We start from the raw sequence: 11,937 nt of genomic DNA, 5'->3' as shown, positions 1-11,937 counted from the left end.
CAGGATAATGAGAGCGACATAGTATTAGCATGTGTATTTTCTCCTATATAAGAATGCATGCTCGTCTTTTCTTTCTCTCTCTTTAGCCACACTCCTTTCTGACAGCATCTTACACTATCAGACTCCTATTTTCTTCCATTTTTGTTGAAATAGAATGAAATTGTATTCCTGTTAGGAATTTGTTTAATTGTGCCATTACTATCGCCAATTGGATTACTGATATGGCTTTACTATGAACACTTTTTTCTTTTGCTCCATAGCCGAGCTAAGGTTATTATAATTTCTATGTGTTTCACCGAAAGATGGCACAATTCTTTATCATGGCCAAAACTGTGAGATTAGAGCTCGAGATGTCAGACATCTGTATAAAAAACCTTACTTTGTGAAATAATAATTGTTTAATTTGGTATATCTGCTTTCATTCCATAGTAATGATCATCTATCCCCAATTTGTAAAATGTTACAGATTTTGCTTTACTACATTTTTTCTTACGTTGCCAATACAATACCCATGAAATTAAATTAAAACTGTTCTGAATTTTTTCGTGAGGCGAGGAGACAGCTAATTGCATCCCTGATATGTTGTTGTTGTTGTGGTCTTCAGTTCTGAGACAGGTTTGATGCAACTCTCCATGCTACTCTATCCTGTGCAAGCTTCTTCATCTCCCAGTACCTACTGCAACCTACATCCTTCTGAATCTGCTTAGTGTATTCATCTCTTGATCTCCCTCTACGATTTTTACCCCCCCATGCTGCCCTGCAGTACTAAATTGGTGATCCCTTGATGCCTCAGAACATGTCCTACCAACTGATCCCTTCTTCTAGTCAAGTTGTGCCACAAACTCCTCTTCTCCCCAATTCTGTTCAATACCTCCTCATTAGTTATGTGATCTACCCATCTAATCTTCAGCATTCTTCTGTAGCACCACATTTCGAAAGCTTCTATTCTCTTCTTGTCTAAACTATTTATCGTCCACGTTTCACTTCCATACATGGCTACACTCCACACAAATACTTTGAGAAACGACTTCCTGATACTTCAATCAATACTCGATGTTAACAAATTTCTCTTCTTCAGAAACGCTTTCCTTGCCATTGCCAGTCTACATTTTATATCCACCCTATTTCAACCATCATCACTTATTTTGCTCCCCAAATAGCAAAACTACTTTACTACTTTAAGTGATATCATAGGAAAGCAAATTAAATAAAATAGAAAGAAACATTCCACATGGGAAAAATATATTAAAAACAAAGATTCCATGACTTACCAAACGGGAAAGTGCTGGTAGATAGACACAATAAAAAAACACAAACACACACACAAAATTTCAAGCTTTCGCAACCAACAGTTGCTTCGTCAGGAAAGAGGGAAGGAGAGGGAAAGACGAAAGGATGTGGGTTTTAAGGGAGAGGATAAGGAGTCATTCCAATGCCGGGTGTGTAAAGACTTACCTTAGGGGGAAAAAGGGACAGGTAGACACTCGCGCACACACACACATATCCATCCGCACATATACAGACACAAGCAGGGCCTTTACATATGTCTGCTTGCGTCTGTATATGTGTGGATGGATATGAGTGTGTGTGCGAGTGTATACCTGTCACTTTTTCCCCCTAAGGTAAGTCTTTCCGCTCCCGGGATTGAAATGACTCCTTACCCTCTCCCTTAAAACCCACATCCTTTCGTCTTTCCCTCTCCTTCCCTCTTTCCTGATGAAGCAACCGTTGGTTGCGAAAGCTTGACATTTTGTGTGTGTGTGTTTGTGTTTTTTTATTGAAAGCAAATTAAACATTTTTCAGCACGCCAAGAGTCTAGCAACCTTCACTTCCAACAACAAAAAAGGGTAAAAAAGATTAAGAAAGTGATCTGTGTGTGTGTGAGTGAAATATTTAAATTCATTTTACTGTTCATTTACTACATTTCCTCTTAATTAATTAATTATTTATTTGATTATTATTTATTTTATTTTATTATTATTAAACCATGCTGACTATTGTACATCAGTGACAAAGGCTAGAATTCACACATGAGTACCGCAACTGTATGTCCAATGGGTGGTGTCAGGTGGCCTGTTCAGATGAATCACATTTCACACTCTATCATAGAAATGGCCACACAACTATCATTGGAAGGGTGGAGGCCGGAGAAGGGAGGGTTGTGGTCTGATTAATGTTTTTGTGGCATTTACTTTGTGATGTCATCATACTGGAAATCACAATGGATTAACACAAATGTGCACCTATCCTTGGGGCTATGTCCACCCTTAAATGCTGTTCCTTTTTTCTTCAGCATGATGGCACCTACCAGCAGGGCAGTGCAACGTGAGAGACAGCTCACAGTGTACATGCTTGGTTCAGTCAGCATCAGGATTTCACTGTACTCCCCTGGCCACCACACTCCCCATATTTAAAGCCAATCGAGAATCTGTGGGTCTATTTCGATTGGTCTGTTCATGCCGTGTATGTACTCAACAAATAAAGTTAGTGCAGCTATCCACGTCATGGATTTGGCATGGCTCCCTATCCTTGTTGGTACTTTCCAGAGCAGCATTGACTGTTCTTGCACATCTGTGCTACAAAAGGTGGTTATTCACACTTTTGATAGATGGTCACATTAATGTGACTGGACTGTGTACAGTCTGTTTGATCTTCCCCTTTAATACTCAACATCCGTGATATCAGAACTGATGATGTCTTTGTCTAATCAGGATGCTAACAACTGCTTTCTGATCTTTCCAGCATAAAAACTCTCCTAGCCTTCTTAATGGATTTATTGACTGTAGTAGCTATCAAGGTTATAGTATGATCACTAATCCCTGTCTCCACACTGAAATTACTGATGAGGTGAGACCTGTTTATAGCTATGAGGTTTAAGGTATTTCCTCATGTTTAGATTGTCAAATTAGTTGCTCAAGATAGTTTTCAGAGGATGTGTTCATAACTACTTCACAAGACTGTGTCACTGTACAACCTGCAGTATATCCATAGCCTTCCCATTCTATACTCGGTAGGTTAAAGTCCCTATGAAGTAATATTCCATGAACAAAGTACTTCTGCACTATTAAGTGTAGAATTCCTTTGAATGGTTGTTATAGTGGAATAGGATAGCTGGTAAAAACATCCAATGATTAACCTGAATTCACCTACACCAGTTATTAGCATCCTCGTATCTTCATAGAGTCACAGTGGTATTCCAGTATTGGTCAAATGAGAGTTTTTTCATCCAATTCCTTTGTAAATGGACTACACTTATTGGGGATTCTTTGAGTGTACTTGTCTGGCACCAGTCTTTCCTGCATTTAGCATTATGTGATCACTTCACTTTAAATTTCTCTGTATGCTTAATCCAAGGAATTTAAGATAATTTTAATGGAATACAGTGATTGTTTGGCACACATGTAATCAAACAATCAGTCTCTTCACCTGTTTTCTTATGCACAGTATGTCACATTTCTTAATGTTGACAGGCAAATGCTAATATCTGCACCAACTCTTGATCCTCAGCAGGTATTCCTCTGTTTATTACAACTTTCTAGCTTTTAAATTTCTTGATGTACCAGAGCTGCATCCACAACCAGCATTGTGGAACTTTTGTCATTCTCCACTAGTGCATCTACAGTCAAACCCCACTTTAACACTTTTCAAGGGACTTCAGAAAAAAATGCTGTAAAATGTGGGAAAATGTAAAATGTGGGAAATAACATCTTTAGCAGTAAAAGTTACAAATAGGACACCCCCTTTCATTTTTGCATTTTATTTATGATATATGTACATAACAGGCATCAAAAGACTTGTCAGGGATGTGTTTATTATATAATAAAGGTTTACTACCTAATAAAAACCACTGATGTAACTGGGACTGATAACTGTCTGGGAAGCAGTAACGTTTGACTCAGTTTCATACATCATAATCAATGTTTTTGTCACCCTGCAGCTGTCATTCATTATTTAAATAATGAAATACTGCACTAGTTAGTATTTTTGCATGCTTAGCTTGATGCATTTTGGGAATTTTTTCTTGTTTTCAAGTCAAATATGTACATAGGTATTTTGTGTGGTGTTTGAATATGTTTTATTCTGTATCTCTTGATCTGTAGTCATCTTTTTGAGGTTGTCAGGTACTGTGCCTCCTCAGTTACGTGGAAAACCACTCACATACAAACTATCATTCACATTTTTTGTTTGTGTAACATCACAAAAAATACATACGTAAATACTGCACTTGATAACGAGAATAATTTCTCAAAACATGTTTTGCTCAGCATTAAAACTAAGTAACTGGTGCTGTGTTTAAACTATAACTATAAACACTTGAGCAATGCAAAGTGAATGATAGTGTCAACTAGCGCTACAAGTGGCGAAATGCCTAAACACACTACATATGGTTCGATAAAGGTGTCGTGATGATGACAACAATCACAAAACTGCGCATGCGCAGTAGAGACATCTTAGAAATGATTGCGATTTGTCATGATATCTTCATTCGAGTGAACTTAGTTACTCCCATCAGCCATCACACTAAGTAGAGTTTGGCAGCGGCAGGAGATACAGCACGAATTGTACCAGCTTTTGCATGTTTACTGGTTCAAATGCGCTCAGTAGAGTGCACTGGTGTTAAGAAATTTAACCACATAACATTTGTAAACACTACTGGATGGCCAACATCTTGCCAGCATCATATTTTCTCCATGAACATTTTTTCATAATGCATAAATCACACGAAAATTATAAATATGATGATGCAAAATCAGGTGAAAATTAACATTGTGGACATAGGAAATTTGACGGGAACGATAAAAAATGTCGTAAACAGCAGAAAAATATTAATTCCAAGAATGTAGAAGTGGGGTTGTACTGTATATGAATCATGAGCAGTAATGCTACTTTGTTGAAGACGTCTGGTCCCCAGAAAGTTAACAGTAAGTGAGCATAAAGCACATCCCCCAACTGTACAGTGGATGTCAGCAGTGTGGAACTATAGCTTTGTGCATCTGTGTGACGCTCATTCTTGAAAACATGAGTGGTGTTTGTATTTTTACAATCAATTGGAATGCTTCACCTCCAGCAAGAGGAGCAAGTTCACTGGCATACTCTATACAGAATCCTATTGGTATCTCACAAAGCCAGTCAGCTTTCCTCTTTTGGATGATTTTAGTGTCCCTAAGTAACTTAGCTCAATATCTGTAATTTTGTAGCATAGTCTTCATATTAAAATGTTTTATTTGTTTGCCAAAATCATTTTGTTACTATTTTCAGCAAAATAAATTACCATCTCCAGATGTATGTTCTTATTGTGACAGAGTCATATTGTAACTCCAAGGAGTTGCCTGGAACAGTATCACAGTGCTGAGGTATCTCAACTAACTGCAGGTCCAGAGAGGTTAGTTGTGCTACCACAGGCAGTGATATTGTTATGGGCAACTCCATGAAGTTACGTCCCCACACAATTTATATTGCCGAAACCCCTAATCCAATAATACATTAACAAAATGATTTTGGTAAATAAATAAAAGGTTTTCATAAGAAGACTATAGTACAAATTTGTAGATTACCTCCTGCACCGACTGATCATGTCAGGTAATCACAAATCTGTAACTTTGGTTTTCATTTGATGTTTGAAAGACAGAACCATAGAAGCATGGCCTCGATGCAGTGGAATTTGTCTTATTAGTCACATAAATTCCTGTCAAAAAATAAAACAGTGCTCTCTGCCATTCAGTGGGCATTTATAGTTATGTATGATGCATTATTTAAGCTTTGTTCTTAATCCAGAACTTATTTGCAGTCTATAATTGTGATCTCAGGAGGACGATGGTTCAAACACATGCCCAGCCGTCCTGTTTTAGGTTTACCATAATTTCCCTAAATTGCTTCAGGCAAATGCTGCTGGATGGTTCTTTTGAAAGGGCATGCCCAACTTCCTTCCCCAACCTTCCCTAATCCGATGGACTGATGACCTGTCACACCAACCAATCAATCTGCTCGTTTTTCTTTAAGTTTAATATCCTGTAAAGAGCTAACTGTTGGAGTAAAAGTATATCATTAATACATTGGTAACAGGCACATGCATGCATGTGAGTTTGTTGAAACTGTAACAGTGACATGCTCACTCTCTTTTCCTCCTCTGTATTCTTGCTATTAAGAAACAATTTTTCTTTGTGTAGGTTTATCTGAGTGGATTTACTCCTGATGTCTGTGAAAATCTTAGCGGGATTCTAAATGCAGGTGGAGCAACAAGATTAAATGAACTTTCAGATTCAGTATCCCACATTGTTGTTGGTGACCATGTACCTGAAGATGTAAATTACCGCAAGAAGAGTGGAATCAGGCGAGTGAAAGTATTCCTTCGCTTTCCAAATACTTACTTCCTGAACTACATCACATGTTCTGACCTTAGATTTGCTGTAGATTAATATTATTTTATGAATCAGACCAGATAAATGTAATTATTTAATTAATTATTTTCGTAAGGCATCAGATCAAATCACATTAAGGGGAGGTTCTGGTACGAGGCATGAAAAATGGGTAATGTCTGGAAATGTTTAGAATTTTTGTCATACAGTGATTGTTTTTATTAAAATGGGAGTTTACCATGCTATTATACATGCATCTGTTTATGAAAACTCTTTTTTTTTCTTTTTTTTTTTAACCTTGTAACAAATTAAAAATGGTGGCTGCAGCCCTTGTTGAAGTAAGGGCTTCTTGATGTGCCCTAGTTTCCACGAAGCAATGTACAGACTCATGGCTATTTCTGAAATCCATAAAAATAGAAAATTCTAAAATTAGAATGAATCTAGAATGAGATTTTCACTCTGCAGCAGAGTGTGCGCTGATATGAAACTTCCTGGCAGATTAAAACTGTGTGCCTGACCAAGACTCGAACTCGGGACCTTTCCCTTTCGCGGGCAAGTGCTCTACCATCTGAGCTACCAAAGCACGGCTCACGCCCGGTCCTCACAGCTTTACTTCTGCCAGTATCTCACCTCCTACCTTCCAAAATTTACAGAAGCTCTCCTGTGAACCTTGCAGAACTAGCCCTCCTGAAAGAAAGGATACTGTGGAGACATGGCTTAGCCATAGCCTGGGGGATGTTTCCAGAAGTAAAGCTGTGAGGACTGGGCGTGAGTTGTGCTTTGGTAGCTCAGATGGTAGAGCACTTGCCCGCGAAAGGCAAAAGGCCCGAGTTCGAGTCTCTGTCAGGCACACAGTTTTAATCTGCCAGGAAGTTTCATATCAGTGCACACTCCACTGCAGAGTGAAAATCTCATTCTGGAATCATCCCCCAGGCTGTGGCTAAGCCATGTCTCCGCAGTATCCTTTCTTTCAGGAGTGCTAGTTCTGCAAGGTTCGCAGGAGAGCTTCTGTAAAGTTTGGAAGGTAGGAGACGAGATACTGGCAGAAGTAAAGCTGTGAGGACCGGGCGTGAGTTGTGCTTTGGTAGCGCAGATGGTAGAGCACTTGCCCATGAAAGGCAAAGGTCCCGAGTTCGAGTCTTGGTCGGGCACACAGCTTTAATCTGTCAGGAAGTTAGAATGAATCTGATGGCCATCATGATAGAGTTTTGAAAAATACCTTGAAAAAAAAAAGCATCTATTTGAAAACAATGTAAATTTCTTAGTATGTTCAAATGTTTAAAAATATTTAAAATTCAAGTCTCTTTTTTTTAAAAAAAAAAAAAAATCAAATGAATCGCTTACTCTGCCAAGGCTCTAGAGAACTTCATGCACTGAAAAAGGTTGTTTCAAGAAAAAACATGTTTAAAGTATGGAGTAACAAAACAAATTGTTTCAAAAAGTTTGGAGTAGCAAAAATGTTGTTTCAAAACAGCTAATCTGTGATCCTAGGACCATAGAGGCATTGTTGCTCTTCCTCAGAAATGTTCTGGGTCTGGGACCATAGAGGCCATTTTTGCTCTTCCTCAGAAATGTTCCGGGTTTGTATGTGGTTCTGTAGTTTTTCAAACCAACCACTTTTAACAATCTGAGACATTCCTTGCTTCACAACAGCCATGCTTTTCCAGTCAGGAAAACTCTGCATTTTTTTTTTTTTTCATCATCCCTGTGACAATTCCTGACATCTTCATGATCTTTGGAATAGATGAATAACCTTCACTGCATATACCAGCAGTTGTTTAAAGAATTTTTGCCCCACAATGATGGTGTTTCAAAGCCAGTTTGCAAATGCACACATGGGAGCTCTCATTGTCATTATGTGTACTGGCCCCATCTTTTAAGCAAATCTTCTTTGGACAGAAATTCATATACTGGTTGAATCTTTTCTTGAACCAATTCACTGAGTGCCTACAGCTGCCTATATTTTGGTCAGTGAATGGTCCCATTCAACATGCTGTAACTTCTAAAATACTTTCACAAACAAAAAGTCTATTTGTAGGCATAATCTATATACTTCATGAGTGCAAATTATGTAAAAAATTCACTTTTTCATTGATATAGGTCAGGAACTTCCTTTAATGAACATAAACTTGTTAGGATGAAATGGGAATGAACCCTCAGTATTTGTTGAAACTTGAAACGTTCTCTGATGTGCACCATTCTGCTTCTTTCTTTTCTATCTGTATTTTCTCAGAAACAATTACTTGGTTAGAATAACTGCATACCAAATTCTTTCTTCAAGGCAGAGACACTGAGTGATAACTTTCATTCCATTCTGCTCCATTATGTTTCATACAGTGAAAGTCTCACACATGCATATTGCTTATTTTGATATGCATTGCCAGTCAAGACTCCCAGAAGATAAAGTGCGAAAATTTTATGTTCCACACCCACATAATTTTCAAGAAACTTGTAGGACTTGCAATGTAGTCAATTCCCAATATGTGTGTATATGGGGGAGGAGGGGGAGGAAGTAGGTGAAATAGCATTTTGTACATATGTGGATCACATCCTCATGGGTTTGAGATAAATTTTTTTTTTATATACTGGCAGAATAGTCACTGGCTGTAGTCTTGCACTTCTCTATCTTTCTGATTTTATAATTTACATCTTCTTTCTAATTTTCAGGCCACATGTTGTAACTGTTGACTGGTTGCTTGAGAGCATGAAGCAAAGGCATCCTGCACCTGAATCACATTTCTTGGTATTTGTGAAGCCTACTGAACTACCATTACGATTGAGCAGAAAGGTATGGTGGTGACACCTCGAATTCTTTTCAGTATGTGCCAGTACTTCTCAATTGTAATAATTTTGTCTCATTTTTATTCTGTTTTTCTCCTATAATGTGAAAGAATGACAAATAATGCAAGACAGACATAAATACTACTCTAATCCGTACTACTTTACAAAGATAAGTCATTGTTTTACATTATTACCAAAAAATGTAGATGAGTTGTTCACTAGTTTACTTCATATTTTTATATGATAGTCAGTAAACATTGGGTGGACATAGGCTACATATTTTTTTTTAAAAATGCATGGTATACAAATAGTTGTGAGCTCCATAACATGGAAAAATTCTTTACTGATTCGCTTCAAATTTTTACCCAATACTCTAACAAATGTTTGGACAGTCATAGGCTATATATTTTTAAAATATGTGTGTTATATGAACATATGTATAGTAACATATAAAGAGGAAACATTGTTAGCAAAAATCTCAAGAAGCACTTCACCAATTTACTTAAAATTTTTAGGCAATACTTGAATAAACATTCAGATCGATATAGGCTACATAGTTTCTTTATGTTCTTGACCAGTTTACTTCATATTTTTTACACTATTCTCTTACAAATAATTAAGACGGAGATCAGCTACATATTTTTTAATATTGGTATATGTAAATGTATATTAATATATAAAGAAGAAATGTTGTGAGCAAATGTCTGAAAAAGTTCTTCATTGGTATAATTCAAATTTTTACATGATCCTCTAATAAGCATTCAGAAAGGCATAGGCTACATAATTTTTTAATATTTATAGTACTTAGTTTTTTAACATTGTTCCCAAAAATCTCGAAAAGTTCATGACCAATTTATTTCAAATAATCTGGACCCAAAGAAAGTGGTATACCTTCCTAATGTCGTGCAGGGCGCCCGCAAACACGCATAAGTGCCACAACATGAAGTGACATGGACCCGACTAGTGTCTGAAGTACTGCTAGAGGGAACTGACACCATGAATCCTGCAGGGCTGTCTATAAAGTGTTGTGAGTCATGCTTGGATAGCTAAGTTGGTAGAGCAGTTGCCCTCAAAAGGCAAAAGTCCTGAGTTTGAGTCTCGGTCTAGCACACAGTTTTAATCTGCCAGGAAGTTTCATATCAACGCACACTTTGCTGTGGAGTGAAAGTCTCATTCTGGAAACATCCCCCAGGCTGTGGCAAAGCCATGTCTCCACAATATCCTTTCTTCCAGGCGTGCTAGTTCTGCAAGTTCCACAGAAGAGCTTCTGTGAAGTTTGGAAGGTAGGAGATGAGGTACTGGAAGAATTGAAGCTGTGAGGATGGGTCGTGAGTCGTTCTTGGGTAGCTGAGTTGGTAGAGCATTGCCCGCAAAAGGCAAAGGTTCGGAGTTTGAGTATTGGTCCAGCACACATTTTTAATCTGCCAGGAAGTTAAATATCAATGCACATTCCGGTGCAGAGTGAAAATCTCATTCTAGGTTAATATTATTATTATTTAGTAACTGCTCTAATTATACTCTTATTTTTATTATTGTTATTATTTTGGTAACTGCTGTAACTCAATTTTGATCAACTATAATCCATTGCTATATGTACCACACCAATTAATGTAGTGTAACTTGCGGAAACTTTTTTCTGCAAAACTGAGACAGATGCTCCATGGCAATTTAGATTTTCAGTTTATATATAGCATTTGCCTCTAGAAACAATAATAATGTGCAAAATTATGCCAGTTTTGCTCTAAAATTATACACTTTTTTTTTCTGTGTTTAGCCTTTGTCCAAGATTAAGGGCCAGTCGGGGGAAACATTTGGAGGAATAAACATTCCAAGAAAGGTAGGTGTAATGTTGCAAATTACTGTTATCTGATATGCTGTTTTGAAGTTTTCGCTTGACTGTTATTTTAGCTTAGTATGGTACCATATAAGAGATAACATGTATAAAGTTGCAAGTGATATGAATGCTCCACATAAAACATGTATCGGAACATACTTATTGATATTAACGAGGAAGGTCGCACTACTATCTAGGAGATTGGTTCAACTGATCATTAGGTTTAATTTTTCACAGATTCATTTTATCATGTTTCACAAATTCTAATAAGATTTTTCTGAGTATTCCACTGATTATTTACTTTTCCATCCCAGTCCACTAAGATAGTTCTCCATCTGTTATGATGTCAAATCGTATAACCACACAAGTGTTGTATGGAAGTAGTGGCACAAACGTACAAGAAGTTGTACACTGGTATTGAATTTTTGCCTTTGTTCAGAGGTAAAAAAATATCACACACTTGCAAGGGAGTGTGTGTGTGTGTGTGTGTGTGTGTGTGTGTGTGTGTGTGTGTGTGTGTGTGTGTGAGAGAGAGAGAGAGAGAGAGAGAGAGAGAGAGCATGTCAGGCAGCCATAAAGTTAAGTTGTTATTCAGGTTTTAACAGTTAATTTCATCTATATTTTGCAGATGCAGCAAATAAGTGTATCAGTGCATATTCCAGTTCATATCAATTTTCCGTTGTTATTGCTCATTAAATGTAAAAAGTTCATAAGAAGTAAAGTCATGCATCCAGGATTAAATTTTTGCAAGATAAATAGCATATTTGTTAGAATTTTAAATGAAATAAACATGTAAAGTGTCAGAGTTCATAGTGTTCAGCTACAGGAATTAACACAAGTTTGATTCCAGTTATTTTTATGTAAGGATAGTCATTGTTGGGAGCTGCAACTGGTAGGCTTAATTCATGTATGCATATCCATAGGCGGAGCCTGTACAAGTTAAGTTGACCCCTGTGCAAAATGCAT

The 11,937-nt window shown here is 37.3% G+C and overlaps 1 protein-coding gene across 1 annotated transcript in view; it reads left to right on the top strand.

Moving 5' to 3' along the window:
• Nucleotides 1–8,728: 8,728 nt before the first annotated feature.
• The window catches only part of LOC126428383 (DNA topoisomerase 2-binding protein 1-A-like), a 67,719-nt gene continuing 64,510 nt past the window's right edge, over nucleotides 8,729–11,937 (top strand). The window contains exons 1-3 of the mRNA XM_050090308.1: nucleotides 8,729–8,868; nucleotides 8,949–9,144; nucleotides 10,912–10,974. Of these exons, the coding sequence (XP_049946265.1) occupies nucleotides 8,729–8,868; nucleotides 8,949–9,144; nucleotides 10,912–10,974 (399 nt within the window). The remainder of the gene's footprint in view (nucleotides 8,869–8,948; nucleotides 9,145–10,911; nucleotides 10,975–11,937) is intronic.

This window comes from Schistocerca serialis, chromosome 12 (genome assembly GCF_023864345.2).
Source record: "Schistocerca serialis cubense isolate TAMUIC-IGC-003099 chromosome 12, iqSchSeri2.2, whole genome shotgun sequence".
In the NCBI taxonomy this organism is placed as follows: domain Eukaryota; kingdom Metazoa; phylum Arthropoda; class Insecta; order Orthoptera; family Acrididae; genus Schistocerca; species Schistocerca serialis.
This window is presented reverse-complemented; position numbering and strand designations above follow the sequence as displayed.